General features: G+C 30.9%; 1 protein-coding gene across 5 annotated transcripts in view; it reads left to right on the top strand.

Annotated features, from left to right (window-relative positions):
- Positions 1 to 24,651, top strand: part of LOC107446025 (uncharacterized protein CG43867) — a 200,583-nt gene that overhangs the window by 101,208 nt on the left and 74,724 nt on the right. For 2 of the 5 annotated variants that reach the window (XM_071188136.1, XM_071188135.1), the window contains exon 3: positions 11,616 to 11,678. The exons of 2 other annotated variants lie outside the window; for them this stretch is intronic. In XM_071188136.1, the coding sequence (XP_071044237.1) occupies positions 11,616 to 11,678 (63 nt within the window). Of the gene's footprint in view, positions 1 to 11,615; positions 11,679 to 17,457; positions 17,634 to 24,651 lie in introns of those variants that run through there. One more of the 5 variants, XM_043051765.2, reaches the window with a different exon arrangement.

The raw sequence follows: 24,651 nt of genomic DNA, 5'->3' as shown, positions 1-24,651 counted from the left end.
ATAAGAATTTTAGAAAGGCTTAGGTGGGGAATGGTACAAAAAAGGTTGGGAAACACTGTATTAGACTTTCACGAATAATATTTCTTATGCAATGAATAAACTTCAATAGTAATAATATATTTAATTAAGAATTGTGCTTTCATTCGAAAATCAAAGTTCGTTGCTAGTAGAATATTAAAGTGCAATGGCGTTAAATTAAGCACATTATGAAAATATTACAGCATTAGCGATTTACATTTTAAGTTTTTTAGTAATAATATAACGATTAAAACAAATAAATTGCTGACTACAAAAAGTAACTATCGTTTTTCTTCAGAAAAAAATTACTTATCACTGCATAAGAACACAGTCCCGCAGTGGACTGATCATTAAGACACGGTTCCNCTTCAGAAAAAAATTACTTATCACTTGACACTGCATAAGAACACATGTACTCAAAATTAAATTTTTACGAGGGATTCAAACTTAAATACAATACATAATAACATGAAATGATTGATGATGAAATACTTACTTTTTATATCTTAGTCTTCCTAGATGGTGATGGAGATCCCATGCATCCCATCAAAGCTCACACGATATGGAATAATATTTATATTTCCATTATCGCATGAGCTTTGAGCTTCTAACGCTTCTCTATGGCGAAAGACCTAGATGGCGCGAATAAATTTACTGTTGTTTTAACGTATTTGGTTAAAATGATCAATCGACGATTTTTTTCACAGTTAANTTTGTATAAACAAAGTTGATTGACTTATGTCCAAATCCAAATGACAAAAATAAATTTTGTTTTAACTTTATTTCTAAAAATAAGATCAACAAGATTTATAAATTTAAAATCAGTAATAAAAACTCATTAAATTATTCGAAGTATCATCCAAAAAGTTTTTAATAAATTAAAAGAAAGTAAAAAAATAACCTAACAAATTCAATTCTTTATGGGCACCTAAATTAGATTGCCGATAATTTTCACATAAAATAAAAAGAAGTTTTCTTTTTAGAAACAACTTATCTAATTAATGAAGAAACTCTTTTTTTATATTCTTTTCAATAATAGATTGCCTTCAGAACAAAGTAACATCGGCGATCACGAAGTTAGTCCCACTGAAATAATCTACAAGAAAAGTCGCGACAAAGAAAATAAAGCTATAAGGTGCGAAAAGGAACATCCGATATAACGATATGTGTTCTCAAAACTCTGATTCTACAGCTCATCTATCAAGGCCATTTCAACATAACGAAACGAACATCGTCTTCCACAGCGCGAGTCGACATCGGAACGTAAGAGAAGAGTCTTATATCGCTATATCGTTATCTTATATCCTTGCGCGTCTTATATCGCTATATCGTTTTGCGCTCGTTGCCTTTACTCGACGGCTTAAATCAGATTTCTGATGCATCGCCTTGAATGAAAGTCGCTGTATCGTCTTGCCGATATATGCGTTAAATCGATATGTCTCGATACATCGATTTATAGCCCAGTCCTACTTGCCGTATGCCTATTTCTATCACAACAGTTCATTTGACCGGGAGAACAATTTATTGCTTTATAAGGTTATTGGATCATAAATTACGATGTAATGCTTGTTCAACGTATTGCATTCGATTAGTTGCTCATTTCTGCTAAAACTGTTGCGCAGTTAGTTCAATCAGAATAACTGTGAATTCAAATTTTTAAGAAAGTACCTAAAATTTTAAATTAGCATTTTTGTGTAAGAAAAAGTGACAATTTTAATTCTTACAATTATAAGAATAATAGAAATAATAATAAGTAGAAGAAATATGTTTGTGGAAAATAATGTACAATGGAAATAATTTTTTTTATTCTTTGTGTTTGCAATACATAAAAATTGGCAATATACAATTTTGTTTGATTATAATGAAGTTTTTTTTCCCCTTCCTAATATCCACATTTCATACATTCAATCAAGAAACAAAGTCCGATCATTTGACCGGCTATGGTAGAAATAGGTAGATAAGAGTCGGGTAGCTCCGCCCAGCTGGTACCCCCGCCCAACGTCAATTTTATATGTATAGAATATTTTCTCAAGTCAATTGTTTATTCTCTTTGCATTATTTAATTATGTGGTCAAACAATAGAAACATACAAAAATATTGATTATTACTCAATATTATACAGAAATATAAGCAATACTCCTTAAGTGAGCGGGGCTACCCGACTCTCCCCTTTATATTAAGTGTTGGTATGTTTAGTGTTAAATAGATGAAAATCGATTTTTTTTTTAATTAATTAAATCGACAACCACGGTTCTGCTGTAATTTTCGATATGGCATAGTTATTCCATTCAAAAATTCATTTTATGTGAAAGTTATACATTACTAATAAAATTTCAAATATATACCATCTCCAATGCAATTGCCTGTATTTATCGTAGATACGAGATTATGATAATTTGTTTGCAAAGCCTTTTTAAATAGTTTTCAAACGATTGTTGCACGAAACATTTTAGCCTGTGTCACACTCGTAAGTCATTATCTCATTATAAATCTGTTCTTCTAATGCTCTAATTTCAAAAAGCTTTGTCCTAGATGGAGATAATTAAAATTTAAAGTTGCACACTCGGAAACATGCTATTGTACAAATTATAAGAAGATGAATACATTTGGTGCTTGTTAACTTCCGGCTTAATAGTAAATAGTGAAAATTTGGTTGCGTCTCGATTTGGTTTCGTTTTAGTTCCTGAAAATTTTAAACGATATATTGTTTACGCTCTCTAGCGTGTTCTTTATTTTATTTATATTTATTTATAACCGTCGTTGACCAGCTGACCCAAGTTTTTGGGCTTACTACTACTAATGTTCAACGCCGTAGCTTTGTAATTTTGAACTCAATCCAGGAGACAAGGGAACTCCTGGATCAAGTATTGAGAGAAATTTGCCTTCGTGGAGGATTTTTTTTTTGGTGGAACTAACCCGCATTTGCGTAATATGGAGCAGAAGACCACAAGAACCTCCCACGGTTAGCCTGATGGAAAAGGGGCTCTAACCCATGATCCGTCTACAACTGAGGATATTTTACGTCAGCACTGTTGTCGGTGCAAGCCAGATGCGGATTATTATCGACCAGCCATCGCCGGGATTCGAACCCGGTTCGCCTCATTGGAAGGCAAACGCTCTATCCCTCGAGCCATCACGGCTCATGTTCTTTAATAATATATAATTTTTTTTGCCCAAAATTGAGCTATCAACTAGCGAATACTTTCGAAATATTTAAATTGAAATGCGCACCTTAAAAAAATCCGGAAAACTTTTGAGGTGAATCTAAATCGTTGTGACTTTTCTGTTTAGTACCGTTATAGTTCCTGAAAATTTTAACAAATCTATTTGCTGTTTCTAGTACCTTTTTTTTTATTCATATTTTTGTGCTCCCAAATCTGAGCTATCAACAAAAGAATACTTTCGAAATATTTAAATTGAAATGCACACTGCTAAAAATCCAGGAAACTTATAAAGTGAATCGGTGTCTATACCTGAGTTGCCAGCAGAAGAATGTTATCCAAAATAGACGATTCATAAAGCTTACTGTAAAAAATTCAGGAAAGGTCTGAGGTCAACATTACTGTAAAATTACTTTTCAGTAATCTTTAACTTCGGCAGTTAATTATGCGGGACAAGTAGTAAGTAGTTATTGTCAATAGAGGACCCTGGCAGCTTTCTTCTCAACAAGGCCGGTTTTCTAACATATTTGATTTGATTTTAAAACCATCCTCATTGCGTGGCGACTCTGTATAGGTTCGAACAATGGACCTGAACCCCAGATTCGAACAATAGAGTGGTCCTTTACTCTCATATATATATATATATATATATAGGTTAAGGATATGTAAGAAGACAATTCAAATGATTTTAACTCAAAAAAGAGTAGCATTTTTAATGTTCAACAGTTTTGCACTCAACAAGTAAAACATTTCTGCTTTGATTAAAATTACAGATGAACTGCATAAACATAAGCAATTTAAACTGCGCTGAAATTGACGCATACTAGTTTACAAAGAACTCAAGACATTTTCGGAGCCATTAAATAAGTGTTAATTTAATGTGTGGATATATAAATTGCACATATACAAGTAATTACTCCTACATTGGAAATATTTCATAGCTTTTTAATACTTTCATACAACATGGATTGTACATAAAGAATGCAAATTGAAAATATAGATTATATCTAAATTTAAGGATTGCAAATAAAAGGAGAGCATAAAAAAATTCAAAGATGGTACTTAAGTTTGTCCTGAAAGTTAANTTATTTTTTCCCTTTCATAAATTTTTATAAGTAATATTGGATTTACAGGGAAAATACACTAGCTCCCTACACCAGCAATTTTTGTTTTGTTTACAATGTAGCTTATTTAGTTTTTAAATGTGTACAGAGCTCGGCGGAATTACTATCCAAAATAAAATCCTTATTGTGTTTACGATAGTGCTTATCCGTATTTGAAATACCTCTGGCTTGTTCAGACTAAAAAAATTAAAATTCGAATCATGACTATATATTCTATTTTTTTTTCTGAATTATATAACTTTCTTTAACTTCCAAATTTTGCAACGTAAACATCTTAATTGAACTTAACTGCAGCGTAAACCACAACTTCTAAAACATCTTAAATTTTAGTTCAATTTTCAGAGGGTTGTCTCCTTTTAGCAGAACATGTATTGTATTTGAGAAGACTGGATAATTATGTCGTTTGGTGCCGTATAACCGATTCTGCCCTAGTTTCTAAATTTAGTTCAATTAATTTGGATTCTCCGCTGTAATTGTCTTACAAAACGTTTGTTTTTCTAACAATTTTACTGTATCAAAACATGTACTCTCTTCCATATCAGAACATATACTCCTTACTATGTTTTACATGTTTTAAACTATGTATATTTAAGTTTTAATTATTTAACTTTTATAAAACTGAAAAAAAATTTCGATTGGTTAGATAATTTAATGGTTAGATTATTTGATTAAGGAATAACGAATAAATTGCTGTTTTTTTTTGCCGTCACTCTTTTTTAAAGTGTTTGTTAATGGCTACGCTACTGTTAACAAGTTGTTAAAATGGAATCTTCTTTACTTATTAATAAGGAAACTAGCGTTAATTGCGGAAGTTGCCATTAGCGGAAGTAAGTCGAAATTCTTTAGAGACCTCGCGTTTTTCACCTTCCATGTGTTTCGTTTGATTAATCACCTAATAACACTCTGAAACAGAAAGTTCTTTTCACATGTTTTAACTTTAATCATAACCAGTCGTTTGTTTTAAAAATAAACGATGCTGCGAGAATTCCCGACCCCTCTTTAACAAGATGAGAATGTATCGTTGACAGAACAAAATTGTTTTTTTTTTTATTGTTCATTCCTTCCAACTTAAATAAATGAATGAACACTGGTTGGTAAAAAAACATGAAGGGTGTTAAAAGAAGTTTTTTTCGCCTTCGAAAACCACAGAGTCGAAATTCGAATTTAAATATTAGGGGGATCGGAAAGTAATGTCGTTTCGGCGCATTAAACATTCGTTAGTCTTAAAAACCAATTCATTTTTTTTTACCCATTTCGATTCATTTTCGATCCGGCATTGAAAGATTGTTGCTAACGAAGGTGAATACATTATTGATTAGAAATACAATTTTGAAAACAAATATCAAATGCACCGGAACGACGTTACTCTCTGGGCCACCTAATATATATTTTATTCGAATTTAAACTTTAATTCTAAGTGGGGTTTTAATTTTTAAGTATATATGCTATCCTTAAGCAGTTTTGTCTGGGTTTCAAAACGGACAAATACCATAAATATTTTTTAAAAAGTATTAAACTTTTTATGAAATCGCCGACGAGTTTTTTTAAGATAGATGAAAATCTTTTAAAATAAAAAATAATTTTCATTTATTTATGAGACAAATATTCAGCGTTGAAGTGACTTTTTAAATTTTGAAAAATTAAATCGCAAACTCTTTTCATTTTCACAAAACTGTGGCTTTCTTAATAGTGAGATTTTACGCTATTTTCGTAATTAACTTAAAGGAGCAAAATTGGCAAAACTTAGCAGTCGTGAATAGCTGTTACAAACTCAAAACAGTTATAACAATAGTATATTAATCGCTAAAAATCGTGATTTCATTAAAGTTGTCAGAGTCATAATGTTTCTTAAGAGGCTTGTTTGTACAAAGCGTAGTTATTGTTAGCATTATAAATTATTTTTGCTTTTATATTATTCTAAATATTAATAAAAATAATTTTGTAAAACTTAAAAAAAAAAAAAAAAAAGAAAAAAAAAAAAATTCTGGGACAGACCATGAAGCCACTTGGCTTTCGCATTATTCCGTGCATTTTTGTATATTGTGTTGTTCTATTATGGTATATCCAAAAACATTATCTATATGAAAACCATACTGAGGTACAATTTGATGTAAAAATGGCGTATTTGAGAAGAGTGTGCTTTATTTCATGCTTTTTTTTTTCAAAAACAACAGTCTGTTGAGCGTATTTTAGTCACAATTATTGTGGAATTGAAGGATAAAAAATATTTTATATAATTGTTAACAGTAATAAGCAATTGAATAATAATTATTACATTAATTTTTTATTCTTGTTTTAAAATAAAGTATACGCATATATACAAAAATTGTTTCATCATTATTCTCTAACATCTCTCATCGTCACCTGTCTTAAATCTGGCTCCGCTAGTAATCCATCGAACTAGCGGGTTTTAAATTATAAATTGAAATAGTTAAAATAAAAAAAAGCTCTTTTCAATAATTTAAAGAAATAGGCCTTCAATGGAATTAGCTAAAAAATTTTAGTCAACTTGATAGAAAGTTTCAATAAACGATATGTCTAGAAACAAATATTCTTTTAATAACTTTAAAATAAGGCTGTCGCCATTTGATTCCTAATAAGTTGGAGTTATTTCTAGACTATTTATAGACTTTTACATGAAGAAAAATATTGATTTCTTTAAGTTTTGCGCACTGAAACCTCTCATCGGGACCACCTTTATTCTAAATTTATTGAAAAATGTACTATTTACTAAATTTATTTGTCGGCGCCACTGAAATCCATTTTTTTTGCAGCATATTAGCGCCAGTTCTTAGTTTTATTGGTAAGAACGTTATTGAATTACAAATCACTTCATCGTCATTGGCACATTGAATTACAGCATTACATTGAATTACAACAAATCATCATTTCATCGTCAACTACATCTTCATTTTCAACAAATAGACAGGGCCTGATTATAGCCTAGGCCCAATAGGCATGGGCCTAGGTCCCACAATTTTTAAAGGGCCTCAAAAATTAGTAAAGGTTGGCTAGCTTTGTGTTGGTTTAAGTACTAATTAAAAAATAATTATAGCTTACAATAAAAAAATAATTCAGGTAATCAGTGACTTTTAGCAAAAATCGTTGATTTCAATTGTTTGTGGTTACCTAACCATTTTTATTTTGATATATCATTGTTTTGTTTTATATTTTGCTTTAATTTATAGATACATAAACTTTTTCTTAAAAAAATAATCTTCAAAATTCTGCTTTCTGATTTTTTAAAGATAAATTCTGCTTTCAAAATTTCTTAGAATGTCTCTCTTGAATCATGCAGTTCAATAGATAATTTTTTTATTTTTAGGACTACTCTTCAGTAATTTAATTTCAAAAATGTCTTGTAAGGGGCCTAGAAAATTTAGTGGGCCTTGGGACCGAATTGTCTTGATCGGTCCCTGCAAATAGAGCTTTATGTATAGGTAAAAATATGGTTTAAAATGCTATTGTTATTTTTTTAATAGTGATTTGATTTATAAAAGAATAATTAGCATTTCTTTTACTCATAGAAAGAGCCTGTGTGTCTAGGAAATTTCTGTGGTGAGAAGAATATTGATGACAGTAAAAGTGTTAATACAGTTTTTTATATAATAGAGAACATTTAATACCTTCTTATTGTATCAAAACAATTAAAATGCAACTGTTTATTTAACTTACGTTTCATCTGTATGATATAGCAGCGAATGGAGAAAATACAATAATAATGGTCACATGCATACTATGATTTGAGTGAGAGTCGTCAACTATCTTCAACGTTATCTATACATTATTTAAAAGTATTAAGATAAAAAAAGACACATACTAAGGGTTTTAATAAATTTTTTTAATAATTAATTCAACTTTTTTTATGCTGTTACGTTACTGTGTCCTTATACTTTCTTTGTGATTTCTATAGAAGAAGCGATTAACGTTTACTAAACAATCAGCGTCTTTAAAGAATAGTTCGAAACTTTCTGTTAATAACCAACAACTTCCCCGAATAATTTACTCTAGATTCTAACAATCATTTCAATTAAAAAAAAACTCATTAATTTCCAAAGATATTTTAGTAAAATTAATTGTTTAAAAGTAATAGCAGGGTTTCATAATTGTCTATACTACTCGCTTAAAACTAAAACGTCTACCATTTAGCTATCATTTAGAAAAAAATAATAAACAAATTTAAGCCATGCTCAAAATACACAAAGTAAATTATTGCTTTAAATATTAAAAAGAAAGAAAAAAGAGAGTTTTGTTTGTTGTTAATTTACGTCGCACTAGAGTTGCATAATGGGCTATTGGCGGCGGTCTGGGAAACATCCCGGAGGATGATCCGAAGACACATCACAATTTTGATCCTCTGCGGAGGGGATGGCACCCCCGCTTCGGTAGCCCGACGACCTACGCGCGAAGTCGAGGTGCTTTACGGTAGCACAGTTTAACGAGGACCCATACCGCACACCCTCGGTCCCTACGCAGACTGATCCAAGTGATCACCCACCCGCACACTGACCGCAGCTAGTGATGCTTGACTTCGGTGATCTGCTGGGAACCGTGTCTTAACGATCAGTCCACTGCGGGGCAAAAAAAAAGAGAGAGATTTGTTCAAACCTTACTTCTTCAATTAGTATTTTATTTCTCATTACTATTAAAACAATATTTACAAAATGCATAAATTAAAATTTTAATTTATCTTGGCAATAAGGGAATTCGATTTCCGAAATGGGATTAAGGATATACACAGGGTGGTTCGTGAGGATTACTCTTAATATGTTTTTTGAGATGAAATGAAAAAAAAAAAAAATGAAAAAGCTTACACATTGGGCGTTGCAATTTAATATTTAGCAAAGGGAAAAAAATCAAAATCACTATGAAATTGGACAAATCACAGTACAAAAAGGAAGGTAGTGGAAATATACAAGACAAATTTGATCTAGGAAAAAAACAAACAGGACTTGAATAAACAATTATTAAAAACACCTCCAATTTTCATCATTCAATTAAACTTGTTTTAATGTTTATTACATCTGCCTTTTTTAACTGTAGTTTGCCAGAATTTAATTATTGTATTTGTTTTTTCTATACCTAAATACTAATATTAATGTGCATATTTTTTGTTCTCATTTTTGAAAAGTATTATGAAAATACATATTTAGAGCGGTCTTTGCAAAACACACTGTATATTATACATTAAGTATTATTTAAGTATTATTTTTACTAAATAATTGAAGACTTTGTATATTCTTAAATATGATTTTATTTTTTAAGCTTCATTAAATAATTTTAAAATTAAAATGAATTTTAAAATTACAGAGCCGAGATCATTCATTTGATATATTATACTCTCAACTACAGTGTGTAACTGTTTTTTCCTCTTAGCATTTTCTCTGCAATTTCGCGTTTCCCGCTTTTGTTTTATTTACTTTAATGATGTAATTTGTATGCGCGCGCCTACTTTGATCTAAGTACTAGATCGTGTCAACACGCCTTAAATGTTTTTTTTTTCAATGGCAGGCACTGAATTTGAATCTTTGCCTATACTATGCCAGAAGCAACATTGCCCACGCCACACTGCCACAAACCCGTTTATAGGGTGGGCCACATTCACACACACAACAGAGGACAGCACAGAGAGAGAGAGAGAAACATCCATGCCCAGAGCAGGATTCGAACCCGCAGCCTATGGCTTCGCAGTCAGGCACGCTAACCGCTCGGCCACCAGGCCGGCGCGCCTTAAATGTATTTTCAATCGGTGCTTAGCTATAAAATATATCCTGTTTTATTGTAGGTTGTTTATTTTTTGATGAAAGCTTGCATTTTCTTGCTTCTTTGAAGGCTGTCTATTTTCTATATTTCTTCTTGCAATAATTACAAAATTTAGGGTCCAACGCAGCTCCTCTGTGTTTTGGTATAATTTTTTTTTCTGTCTTGAAAAACCTTGTTCAGATTCAACATTATAAGCATTATCTGAGACATTCAACTTGTGATCTTTATTTCTTTAAGATATCCAGCCAGATTCAGTAATTCCTTCTGCTGTGAATTTATTATCATCATCCAAACGATATTAAACGTGCACTATTCCATCATTTTCTACGGGTAAATTTCTAATCAAATGAAAACGTAGAAACCTATCGAGAATTTCAAATCCAACTTCTTCAATAATATTGTGCTTGTTTCGAACTCGACAACAAAATAATCTAAATGATTCTTTAGCCGGGGTTAAATTTCAAATTATAAAATTCATCCACAATCCTAGCAGTTCTAGAAATAGGCTCAAAATTCGAGTTTAATATTTTCCAAGCTTCTCTTCCAAAGTTGTATTTAAAATTAAAGGTAAACACTAGCGTAACAGTATACGTTTGTTAGTTTTCGACTTTATTTCGTTCTTTTCTGTTTTCTTTGCATCCGAAACTCTAAGGTTAGCATGGCCGGGATAGCCTGGTTGGCATGGCGCTGGACTCGCGTTTGTAAGAACAGGAGTTTGAATCCAGCAGGCTGAAGACTCCCCGTGAAGTAAATGTTGACTATTGCGCGTTAAATCTGTCGAGTCGCTAAGTCCTCCGTGTTCCCATAACACATCAATACCTCTGGGGGTACTGGTTCAGGTCAAAATTACGATCTGTGGATGAATTAATGAATGCATGAATGGGTCCGCCCTATAAACGGGTGTGACGTATGGATGTGGCAAAAGTCTAATTCTTGACCACAGATGGCTCCATTGAAAAAAAAAACAAGAATAATTGTACCCCCTTTGTCGACGACAACAACGACATCTAATGCATCAAATCGAAGTTTTAAAGAAATATTGTTCTCCATGACCTTGTGGTATTCTCTTCTGTCGAACTAAAGTATTTCTGTTTGATAATATAGCAGAGCATTTCAGCGTATAAAGACAAACTTTTTTGTTTTTTGAAATTCCAATTACTTAAAGTAAAAACAAACGTATTTCACTCTACTCGGCATTATAATATAAAACCTAGCAATTATCATATAAAACCTATTGGAAAAGAATACAACATTTCTAGCTTGACACTCTTCTAAGCTAGTTCGTTACAACCGAAATTTTCCAGTTTGTCAAGGAGAGCTAGCTTTGCATGACTTCATACTTAGATCTGCACTAAATCTCAGAGATATAGCTCAGAAGCTAGCTCAGGTGACCGAAAATTCGAATTAACGAAATGTTAATTTTGTTAGTTCGAATGTGTAGTTTTGTATTTTAGTTTCAAATGTTTCCCTCTTCTTTCTATTATTCTCTTTCTTTTTGCGAAAGTTTGAAATTTTACTTTTTTATTATATTTTTTTTTCTTCTCTCCAGCTGTCTGATTTACGTGATAAAGTAGGAAGAGCCGAAAGAAAAGCTCAAGATGCTGAAGCAAAGGTCAGTTAATTACATTAACGAATTTTTTTTTGAAATAATTGCTTTCGTTTTCAACTAAAATAATCTTTACAGTTCGTAACAAATAAATCTTGAATTTTTTTGTACTTCATTATATCCGTTTCTAAAATTTATATTTTATTGGTTTGTAGTTTTTATTTTACTTTTAAATTAACCGTTGGATATTTTAATGTTATTCCTTAAAATATTAGAACAAAAGATACGTTTAGTAGTGTATCTATAGATGTTGGCCGGGTAGGTTTATAAATGGGTATTTTTCCCTGCCTTCAGGCTTCCCCCCCCCTCTTCTTTTGTTCCCAAATTCAGGCTTTTTTTTTCTCCTTTTAAAGCATGCAACCATGTTTTGTCTTGCTTTTAGTTCTGGAAATAATATCACATTAAAGATGTGATATTATTTCTCTTTCTTTTCTTACTTTTCAAAAATGAACATTAAGACTTAAAATATATCAGTTAAAAAATAAAAATAAAAATAAATAGACCCAGTAGAGGAGCTGCATTGTCTCATGAAAAAGTATCGTAAAAAGGTTTGCATTGTGCAATGTCGCAAAGTAGACTTTATGTTTAAAGTGATTTATGTGAAGGTTGAGCGCTTTCCAAGAAATAAAAATCATTTTTTTCCCTTGACAATGGTGTAAACTGGATGAAATAGAATAATTAAATAGGCACAGAGACTTAATTTAAAATTTCTTAAATTTGTTTATTTATATTAATTCTATAAATTTAATATAAGTGATATAACTAAAAGTGAAAATTTCGCATCTAAATTAACAAAAAAAAAAGAAGAAAAAAAAAACTATTTTATATAAAATAAATGAGTTTTTTTAAAAAGTAAGTTTAAAATATTTGATATTTTGCTTACATATTATTCACATGCAGCAAAAGTTTTGTGCAATAAATTTTCAAAAATAAATTACTTAAAATTTGATGAAAAAAAATTGCATTTTTAAAATATATTTCTTGCAAAATTTCGTAGTTTAGAAATTAGTTTTGAAACCACAAATATTTGGAATTATGAATCGAAATGCGAACTTCAGGCAGATTAAACCATAGCCAGTCTCAAATAAAAACTAAAAATACAATGATTACAATAATTTACATGTTCCAGTTGAATGAATTTTTCTTCTAATAACTAAATAGTAATAACTAATTAACTATTAACAATGTAAGCAAAACTTAATTATACCTTAAATATATATAATTTTGTGAAACTCAAAAGAAAAACATGATCATTGAATTTTTTTTCCTGGGTATTTGAATACCTAGGAATTCATAAATACTCAGGTATTTATAAATTTTGGGTATTAACTGTGGTAAATACCCAGTATATTTGCCCCAAGCTAAAAAAACCTGGGTATTTTATATTTATCTATAAAATATTATTACTTTCTTAATCATAATTTTCATTGAATTATAGTTAGCCCTTAATTGCTACCCACCCAATTGTATTGTATACTCAGGTCATTATGACTCATGGATTAAGGGTTAAAACCTTATTAAAGATTAAAACCTTTACTTTGTTTCTGATTATTTTTTTTTATTTCAACAATTTATAACAATTTAAAAAGGAAAAAAAAACCTAAATAACAAACTTTGTTATTCATTCAATTTTTCTAAACTTATTATGGCTAGTTTTACAAATCCCGGTTGCCAAGGTGCCCAAAAAATTCTAGCTAATTTCCTTTATTGTTTCAAAGTTTAACATGAAAGCAAAAAAAGAAAAAGAAAAAAAACTGTTGCGCTATTTTCCATTCCATAACATGCTTAAATCCTTCAAATCGCCTGTGGCTGATAAAAATTTTGTATACCTCTGGGTATGGTAATTGTTTTTACTAAAACTTTTTAGCTGCCAAACTTCATCATATTTGACGCAGTAGTCTTGTAAGTAACTAGGTTTTGTGTTATTTTGGTTATTGCATTGGAAGAAATAAAAATGTTTAAAATAATTTACGAAAATATGACGAAATTTTCACTTTGGAATTTTCAGTTTAAGGTCTGTGACAAAACAATTTCTTCAAAATAATGTTTCATCAAAGAATGAGCCGTTTAATATGTAATTTTAACAGGGGAGGTTTGGATAGCCTGATTGACAGGACGTTGGGTTCGTCTTCGTGAGAGCGTGAGTTCAATCCCGCCGGCCGAAGAATCCCAGTGTATTATATGGTGACGTTAAATTTCTCTGGGTCACAAAGTCCTCCAAGTTCCCATAACAAATCAATAGATCTGGCGGTACTGAATTGGAGATAGATAGTTCTCTGGTTCAGGTCAAAATTGCTATCTGTGGATGAATGCATGGAGTATGAATGTAAAACGGACTGAGACGTGTGTGTGGCTCAAACTCACCGTATGCCTTAAAAATGCACTTGGATACTCATAGCAAGCTTGTTGATATTGGCAAGTGGCATTAGAAACAACAACACAACAGGTCTACTGTATAGTTGAATAAATTTTTTTATTGAAAACTGTTTGAAATTTAATTTTTTTGCTCTTCAATGTCAATGTTTAAGGTATTAAAAACTGTATGAAACACGTGCTCGGTATGATTTATTTTCTAAGTATAGAGAGCAATATATCTTAAGCTCATCAAAATCCGTCAGGATTTAATTTACAGCGATCTTTTGAACATTTCTGAATTTTCAATATTTAAAAGTTAGAACTCTTAATCTGCATGACTAATCATTAAATTTTAAAACTATTCGATCAAAAACTATCTTGGTGAAATTTGTGCGAGTATCTTTGCAATAAATTTCTCTAGAGAACGTTATACCGTGGTAGGAACTTTCTTCATAAATTACTGTTTCACTTCAATTAGTAATTTAAAGTTTAGAGAAAATTGAGTTTAAGTAAACCTACAGTATACTGTCAATTTTAAAATGCTGAAAAATGTTACTAAAATATCAAAACGTAAACAATTTAATACTTCCATTGATGTAAATACGCGGATGCTCTGCATCACATGCCGAATATTTCAGCAAAATGGAATATTTTATAAGTTTAATAGCTAATTTGATGAAAACAATCAATACTATAAGTTATAAAATGGTGGTATTAAAAGATATTTTTTCACATCTTTAAGTTGCAGAAGTTAAATTTCTTAAAATAAAACTTGGTATACAGAAATGATGTGAAGAATTTACATGCATCATTATATGTAGGTATGTATATATGAGGCAGTTTTGAGTTGTTGAATATCCTAATCCTTTTAAAAATTATTTCAAAAAGAGGAAAAAGATAAGCTGAAAATTTCAGTAGTGTATGTAAAGTTGTTTGGACATAAAACAGCATTCATTCTATGTTTTTTCATTGATAATTTAATGAATCATTAGTATTTTTTCTGTGCATATTATATACTCTTAGTGTGAAAGAAATTTTTTAAATCGGTATAATTATATTTAATTATGCACAGAGGGTTGTAGTGGTTTGTAACATCAAAAATAAAATTATGTATGCTCTTGTTTAAATTTTTACTGTACAGATGAACTTTACTATTACGGATATATTTCTACTCAAATTTGCTTTCGTTTTGAAGTTTACGAGGTTGATTTTACGAGGTTGGTTTAGAACCAAGCATTTTTAACCCGATTTGTTCCATACTTATTTCATTCCATGTTCTAATTCATCCTATTATAAATTGCTCATAATAATTATGCGGCTATATATCTTTTGTGAATGAAACATTTTCTATGAAGTTGTACGTGGTATATATATTCAAAATAATTAATATATTTTGTTTAAAACATTGTTTTTTTCTCATTTTTCTTACTATACAATCATGTCAATGTAGTAATTAACAGTTTTATACTCTTTTTCAAAGTTTTGGGAAAAAATTGGTTCTAATGAAAGCTGGCATTTCTTGATTTTACCCGGGTTTTTTTTTAAGTTGGTTTAAACTAAAAAAATCCAATCGTTTTTTTTTTTTTTTTTTTTTTTTTTTNTTTTTTTTTTTTTTTTTTTTTTTTTTTTTTTTTTTTTTTTGACCTGGCTAAAATTTCTCTATTCTGGTAAAAACACATGATTAATCTCATGTGCAATGATTATGCGTTTTCAAAAAGAATTTATCAAAAATCATTTCAAGAACCGTAGTGACTCTGGGGACAGAGCGTTCACCTCCCAATCAAATGACCCGGGTTCGATCCCAGCGATAGCTGGCTGATTCGAATTCCGCACCCGGCTCGCACCGACCACAGTGCTGACGTGAAATATCCTCAGTGGTTGACGGATCATGGGTTCTAGTCCCCTTGCCATTAGTCCAATCGTAAAAGGTTTTCGTGGTTTTCCTCTCCATGTAACGCAAATGCGGGTTAGTTTCATCAAAAAGTCCTTCGCGAAGGCAATTTTCTCCCAATGCGTGATACAGGAGTTCTCTTGTCTTCTGGATTGGGTTCAATATTATAACTCTACTGAGTTGAACAATAATAGCCGTAAGCCCTAAATTAGGTCGCCAGGCTGTTCAACAACGGTAATAATAAGAACCATTTCAAGTTAACAAAATAAATAAATAAATAAATAAAATAAAATAAAAACTATCGTAGTTTGAAAATTACTCAACAGAAAGTGTTTATACCAATTGAATTACTAATATTTTATAAATGTCTTCAGAACCCTTAAGAGTAGCACAAAAATTAAATTAGTTAAAAATATATATTACACTGTTAATAAAGAATATTTATTGAAATAGTGCGCTTATGCACCTTTGGCCGAAAGTGGGTTAAACAAAAAATTTAGATAAATTATTTCATCTATACTCGCGTTAATACAAAAATAACTTCACGCAACTCGGAGTTTCAATTCTCCTGTTGCACATGATACTGAATGTTCCCATGTGTAAATACATATAAATGCGAAAGTTGGCAATTTTCACTGTCTCTTTTCATATTAAAACAAGTTAACTATTGTGTCAATTTTTTTAAAAATATATATTCGTGTATTCACATATTTATTCATTATGTTGATTCCTCTCCTTACTACATTTATTTCAAATTTTCAAGATAATTACATCTCATTACAGATATAAATACTTATATTAAGAGAAATATCTCTTAATATAAGTATTTATATTTGTACTATGCGTATTTAATAATAACGTGCTAATTAAAATAACGTATTTCGCACATAACTTTAAAAAACTATTAATATTTCAAATTAAAATTTTTGCTCAAAAGATAGGAAAATATTTCTATTCTAAGGATATTTTATTATGTCTTTAAGAGTTTTTGCTATTTTTAAACGAATTTCGGAATTTTCTTGTCATTATTACCCAGACAATATTTGTAAAATCGATGCAGTTGTGGTTTTCTCAGTCATTTTTTACTACACTTCTTTTTATGGTTTTGTAATGCTTTTGTTCATTTTTAAGGAAAAAAGAATTAAAGAGGCTTTTAATAAAATTCATTTATTTAAAAAATCAAATGGAAAAATATAAACGAAATTTTTTTCTAAAAATATTTTATTTTCACTTTCTGAGCGATTCAGTTAAATCAGAAAAAAAATATGGAAGAATTTTCTTAACAATCGACGATAAAAAAAACAAATGAGCTTTTTATTCTGAAATTTATTTTATTCTTTCATTTCGCAAAATGCTTAATTAATGGACTAGTTCTTAAAGATGAATTTCTTCCATCTTCTTAAAAATGCATATTTAGCTACGTCAAAATTGAAAAGCTTACCGCTCTCAATTACATTATAATACTTTCCCAGTTTTAATAAAAAATATTTGGCGTTAAACATCCACCCCAAATTTGCAGAAACGTCGCCATATTTGGCTAACCTATCTCATTCATTGGAAGCATTGTGGCTTCTAACAGCTGCTGTTCCCTCAAAAAACCGGTGTTTAAAGGAGAAAACTGCGTCCTTTGTGTTAACTTCTCTGCAAATCTTCATTTCTGTGAATCATAATTTTTCAGAATAATACTCTTAGTAGAACAAAATGATGTTCAAGAGGTGAGGCTAATATTTTTTCACTATTTTGATCTCATTTTTAATTAGTTACTATTAAAATTTTGGAGCGTTTCGCTTGTCTTCTTTGTTTCAAACAATCCCAAATTTCGCCAGTCTCTATATTCAAATTATGAAAATTAAACTGATGCGCGTGAATTAGTTAAAATCTAATGGAAAGTTTGATTTTCTTAAAACTAAAACTTAATCTTTGCCCGTACTTAGTTTACAATTATAATTTATTTATTGATTATTTTTTTTATGATCATGAAAATATTTTCATGTCTCAATTGAGAAAGGAAATAAAAGAAAAAAAGCTATTTTTGCGAAGGGATTGCGAGACTAAATATGAATTTTGCGCATACTTTTATTAAAAATAATTGTGACCATTATAAAACATTAAATCGTATTTAAAATTAAATTATGCGATTATTCTAGCTTATAATGAAACTCTTTAGAATTCATAATTCTTTATTATGTTTTCTAATCTAAATTTTTTCTGTAAAATTATAGAATCAATTCAAACTATAAAGTTTTTTTTATACACGTATTTATGTTACTTCATAGTAAAATATTGTCATTTTTGTAATTATTTTTTTAACTTGCATAGTGTAATGAATTTTCTCAACAAAGATGATTTACGATTCATTTTTGCATTTTTTTTCCAATGTTTGTAATAAATAGAAAACAGATAAAGTAATAAATCAATGATAAATAAACAGATAAAGTAAATAAATAAAATAAATAAGCCTTGGGAATGGAGTTCTCGAAAATGTAAAGAAGGAATATATAAATTTTCTTTCTTTTTGTATTATTTTAATTAATATGACTCTATTTTTCTTTATTTAAATTTTTTAGCTCACATTTAGTTAAATGTATATAGAATAATTCGTACTTGCCAAAATTTATAATTTTAGCATAAATAAAGTAACAAAAATTTATTCAAATTTTTATCAGCTAATATTACTTAGTAATAAATTATATTAATGAATCGTAAAATATATACCCAATATAGATTTAAAAATAATTATTAAGCTTTCAGCATTTGATTCAAATATTAATCCTAATAATGGCCTGTTTATGTAATACTAGATTACGGTTCTGTTTAATAACCGTTGGTGAAGCGTGGAATCTTTGTGTATCAACAATCCAGCCTGCTCGTTATAGGCAAAGGGAGATTTTGATTGGGTATCCCCTAGATGACGTAACAAAAAATGACATCATCTGTAAAGAGGAGAAAAACCTCCGGTGAAAACGATCGATCGAATAGGAAACATGAGGTGCCATAAATCGCCAACTAGATTCAATTTCAATCACCCGAATTGATTTTGATTATAAATTTGTGGTTTTCAAGGATTTTTCTTTTTCGGTATGCCTTCACAGAGGTTTTTTTTTTATGCATTAAATTATCGTTTTTTAATTATTATTATTTTTAAAAACTTTTTTTCACATTTTTCTCTTTACAATTAATTCTTAAATACAGTCAAACCCCGCTATGGTGAATCTTTAAGGGACCGAAATTTTGGCTCTAATTCCTTTCAGATTTGATTTTTCATTGATTCAATTCATTGGAACTAATAAATCTGGAAAATGCAAATTTATTTCTAAAATTGATTTATTTCTGAAAAAAAAAAGAAAGAAATTCAGAAGGCATTTTTAGAGCTATGCACTTAGTAATAATAATTAGTCAGTGTATAAAATTTTTGACTGAGTAGAGGTAATATCTATATTATGGGTGCTTCTATATTATGGGGAAATTTTTCATTCATTCAATTCGAATTTCATTCAGTTCAAATTTTTCATTCATTTATTTTAAAAATAGCTTCTTTTTTTATAAAAAGAAAAGATACGCAATGTGAACATCTTACTTCCTTTTCCGAAAAGCAAAATTTTTAAAACGCATGTTTTTTCATTAGTTCATTATTTACCTATTTATTTTACTCTATGATTTTTAATTATTGAAGTTATAACGTTAACAGTTTTATCCAAGTTGGTGGAATGGAGCCTTTTTGTATAAAGAATTGACCATAAAACCTGCCAAATATTTTTGTAACAGTTTTATTACGTCTGGGTTACCTTGAATTTTTTTCCTTTTTCTTCATAAAAACTATTTTTATAAAACAATAATTTGTGCATATTTCTTCTTCTTGCACATTAAATACAGCGTGCGTGGTGTTTTTAAAAAGTACTTTAAAAGTGCTTATTTTTTATTTACGTTTTTTTAAAAGCCCTTAAAGGTGCTTTTTTTTTTAATTTGGCGTTTGTAAGAAGTGCCTAATTTTCTATCTTTTAAAAAAAGATTTTTTCTTTGCCTTGACGATTGTCGTCATAAATTACAAAAAAAAAAAAAAAAAAAAAAAAAAAAAAAAAAAAAAAAGATTTTCCCAATTTTTCTGCAATATTTATCAAAAACCAGTTATTTTATCATGATTATGTGAAGTTTTTGAAAATGTTTTTGCATTTTGTTGATTTTATGTTTATAACTTTAAACGATAGAATTTTTTTTTTTATTACTACACTTGTCCTATTTATGAATTATTATGATTTTTTTTTTGGAAAGTGATTAAAACTATTTTTGAGTGTTTTAAAAGTGCTGCTTATTTCTTGTTGAAAAATCTGGCTACGCACCTTGAAAAATAGTCAAACTTACCGATAATTATGGCTGATTACAAAGGTTAAAATATACCTATAAATTTGCAATGAAAACTATAGCAAATAACATATTAAGAATAAAAAAGAGATAAATAAAAGCTTAAATCACTCACTTTCGAAAAAAAGTCTGTAAAAAATTTATTCTGTATTTTATGACCAATATTTAACCCCTGATTTATATTTTGGGTTTGCGACTCTTAATAATAAATCCCGTTTTTCCAGTATAAACAATTAATATAAAATCAATTCTTACTTAAGTCAACAAAGAGAAATTTTATTTTAGTTACTTTTTATTAAATAATTGCAATTAATATAAATATGTATATACATATGATAGAATCACAATATTAAGTGACGCCACTGACTATTTTTATTCCTAAATTTATATCCTGCTAAATATCTTATATAAAAGAAATTTATTTCTCCCATATAAATCTAAAATTAATGAAATTTAATGAATGATTTAATATTTGAAAAAACTGTATTAACTTCAAGTGTCATCCACTACAAGTGTAAAAAAAATGTATTTGAAGTCGAGTGGATGAATAAAAAGTATTTTATCCGAGATGATTGTGCTTCGGAAAAAATCCCCGGAAATCCAAGGTCCAAAAGTTTCAAGAAATCATCGATCATATTTATGTATAAAAATAGTTTCATATTTTATTTAAAAATATTGGAATTTGAATTGATACTTATGCTGCAATTTAAGTTATGCTGCATATAATTTTTTTAGAGTTTCATGTTGTGAAAATATCAAATGATTTAAAATTATAAAGACACTAATTTTTTGAAATGCGTCATTAATGATTTTACTCAAAAAATGTTCAGGATTTTTGAGTTGGGCTCACAATTATTCCTGATTACATTAACGATTGAAAATTTGAACTATATATATCGATATATATATATATATAAACTCATGTTTGTGAAAAGTGCAACACCATGAAGGAATCGTCATAATTGAATGAAATTTAATACACAGTTGAGTGGTAGTGGTACAAATAAATGATTAAACTTTCAAAGCAAACAAACAATAACAAGAGATCGAAATCAGTATTTTGTGTAGCCACCAAGCGCCGCAATAAGTGCTGCTACACGGCGTGGCATGGAGTCGAGCAAATTTTGAAGAGCATGCCATATTGTTTGTATGCGTACCCAAAGTTCGTCTGTAGAAGCAACAGGACGAGGATCACGAGTGAGACGCCAACCAACGAAATCCCTAACATGTTGAATCGGCGACTTATCCGGGGAATACGCTGGGCAAGGAAGAAGCTGTACCTGCCGCGATGTAAGGAATGATTGAACAGTCCTAGCAATATGAGGGCGGGCATTGTACTGTTGAAATACAGCCCCTGGCAGGGCTTGAAGGAAAGGAACAGCTTGGGGCTTCAGAACTTCCCTGATGCACCGGTTGCTGTTCAGATTATCCACAATTCGTAGCAATTGAAATCATCCATGATATGCTATGGCACCCCAGACCATAACTCCGGGTGTTCGTTCACTGGCTTTCGATAATGCACTCCGGAAGGCGGCGTTCACCGGCATAACGTCTGACACGAAAGCGGCCATTATGGTACCACAAATTAAAGCGGGATTTGTCAGAAAACACGACATGCTGCCAATAAGCCCGCCAGTCACTATGCTGATTGGCCCATTGTAGCCGCAGGCAGCGATGGTTTAGCGTGAGGGGGATCCTGTATAAAGGAGTCCTTGCACGCAGTCTACGCTGCAGCAGACGTCTACGAATTAATGAAGCACACAATGAAACACCTGGAGCTATTGACCACTGTGCTGTCAGTTGTCTAGAGGGAGCCGTACGGTCCGTCAGCGCCATGCGGATCAGGTGTCTGTCATCGTGAGCTGACGTCACATTTCGGGGTCCACTCCCGGATTTTCGAGTTGTCCGACACTCGTCCGTCCACTGCTTCCAAACACGCATTACTTTGCTGCTGTTACGCTGCACACGAGCGGCTACTACACGATAAGACAATCCAGCTTCACCAAGATCGATGATTCTCCCCCGTTCAAACTCCGTAAACTGTTGAAATCTCGCACTCTTTCGTCGAAGAGGCATAAGTAACTACTAAGCTAACGTTTACCACTAGCAGATAATCACCGATAACCATACAAGCCTCGCTACAGCCGTCTATTTATTCGGATCCATCCGCCGTTCAGAGGGCGCTGCTCAGCATACGCATCCGCTACGGGTCTGAAATTCTAATCATTTGCATATCATGCTCTACTTTGCATTTCCTGAAAATTTCAGCTCACTTGCGTATGTCCTTCATGGTGTCGCAATTTTCACAAACATGAGTTTATATATATATATATATATANACAGCCGTCTATTTATTCGGATCCATCCGCCGTTCAGAGGGCGCTGCTCAGCATACGCATCCGCTACGGGTCTGAAATTCTAATCATTTGCATATTATGCTCTACTTTGCATTTCCTGAAAATTTCAGCTCACTTGCTAAGTCCTTCATGGTGTCGCAATTTTCACAAACATGAGTTTATATATATATAGGTATATAGGGAAAGCGTGAACTAATAGTAGAAATTGAAAAATATGATTGGATTCAACCTCGTTGGTTGGAGCATTTAATTATTATGAAAATTTATGAGAAAATTAAAAAAATTCGTTTCAAGAAAACTTTTAGCTTTAATGGCATAAAAATATTTTGAGTCAGAATAATGTAATAAAACTATTTGTTTCAGGGTCGAAATATGAAGAAATACACTCTAAAAATATTCTACGATAGATGAAAATTACTAAAAATTAAGATTTAGTTTTTTTTTACATTCCATAAAAAAATTATTAAAGTTATTGGAGTTTTACATAGCTAAGCTACATACTTCTAAGTAAAAATTCGCATTTTATGCAATCTTAAGGGAAGATCTTAAGCGATAAATTATGGGTTCATAGAAGAAGAGCGGAGGGAAATGGGGCTCCGAGAACACGAACCCCCTTTTATTTCAATTTCTTGTTCAATTTTCCATTCCTTAAAGATGTATTTAAATGTTTGACCTTGTAATGTATTTCTATGACCTAGAAATATTTTTGGGTCATGGATGTACAAAATTTCTAGCAGCTAGGCAGGCATGTTGTGACGTGAATACAATTCAAAAAATATTTCAAACTTTAAAGAGTTTTGTTTTATCTGTCTATTCCACTATATTATTTTTTTCGTTGCTATATGTGCATAGTCATACCTCTCGGAATAATTAAAAATATGCTTACTAATTTAATTAAATACTCTTTGGCCAAGGTTAATTTCGTTATAGTTCAGTTTACATGCATCGATAATGTAAACTTAAAAATAAAAAAAATATTTCCCCATTAAATTGTTTAGAGCCAAATTTAGATTTACTACAACATTTTTATCATTATTAGGTATATCAGTGTACTTAATATTTTAATAAAAGACAAGCGTGGCTCATTATGAAACCCACTCAGGCCATTCGCGTTAATAGAAAACCTTCATTCCGCGATGTTTAAACAATGAAGGGGAGAAAAACTGAAACAAACTGTTCAGTATTTCCTGATATAAGTGTTATGTAAAGATCTTGTTTTAAGATTTGGATTTTTTCATCAGCTTCATATTTCATCTTTGCAATGACTTATTATGTCAAAATTCCGTTTCTGAGGTGCATATTAGATAATACAAAAAGAGGATTTTTTTTCTTCTCCAAATAAGCTAGCATGAGCCGTGGTGGCTCAGGGGATAGAGCGCTCATCTCCCAGTGAGGTAAACCGGACTCCAATCCTAGCTATAGCCGGTCAATTCGAATTCCGCGAACGGCTCGCTCCGACCACGGTGCTGACGTAAAATGTCCTCAGTGGTAGACAGATCATGGGTTTCAGTCCCCTTGCCGTCAGAGTAACCTTGGGAAGTTTTCGTGGTTTTCCTCTCCGTGTAGCGCAAATGCGGATTCCATCAAAAAGTACACCATTAAGGGAAATTTTTCCCAATACTTGATCCAGAATTCGAATCCCGGCGATGGTTGGTTAATTCGAATTCCGCACCCGGCTCGCCACGGTGCTGACGTAAAATGTCCTCAGTGGCAGACGGATCATGGGTTTTAGTCAACTTGCCGTCAGGCTAACAGTGGAAGATTTTTGTGGTTTTTCTCTCCATGTAACGCTAATGTGGGTTCCATCAAAGAGTATTCTACGAAGACAAATTTTTCCCAATACTTGATCCAGGAGTTCCCTTGTCCTCCATGTTCTTATAACAAATCAATACTACTGGGGGTACTGATCCAGGAGTTTCCTTGTCTTCTGGATTGGTTCAAAATTACAAGGCTACGGAGTTGAACGTTAGTAGTCGTAAACCCATGAAATTGGGTCGGCTGTTCAACGACGGTTATA

The sequence above is a fragment of the Parasteatoda tepidariorum genome, chromosome X2 (assembly GCF_043381705.1).
Source record: "Parasteatoda tepidariorum isolate YZ-2023 chromosome X2, CAS_Ptep_4.0, whole genome shotgun sequence".
Classification (NCBI taxonomy): Eukaryota; Metazoa; Arthropoda; class Arachnida; order Araneae; family Theridiidae; genus Parasteatoda; species Parasteatoda tepidariorum.
Note: the sequence above shows the minus strand (reverse complement) of the source record. Positions and strands in the feature narration are given on the sequence as shown.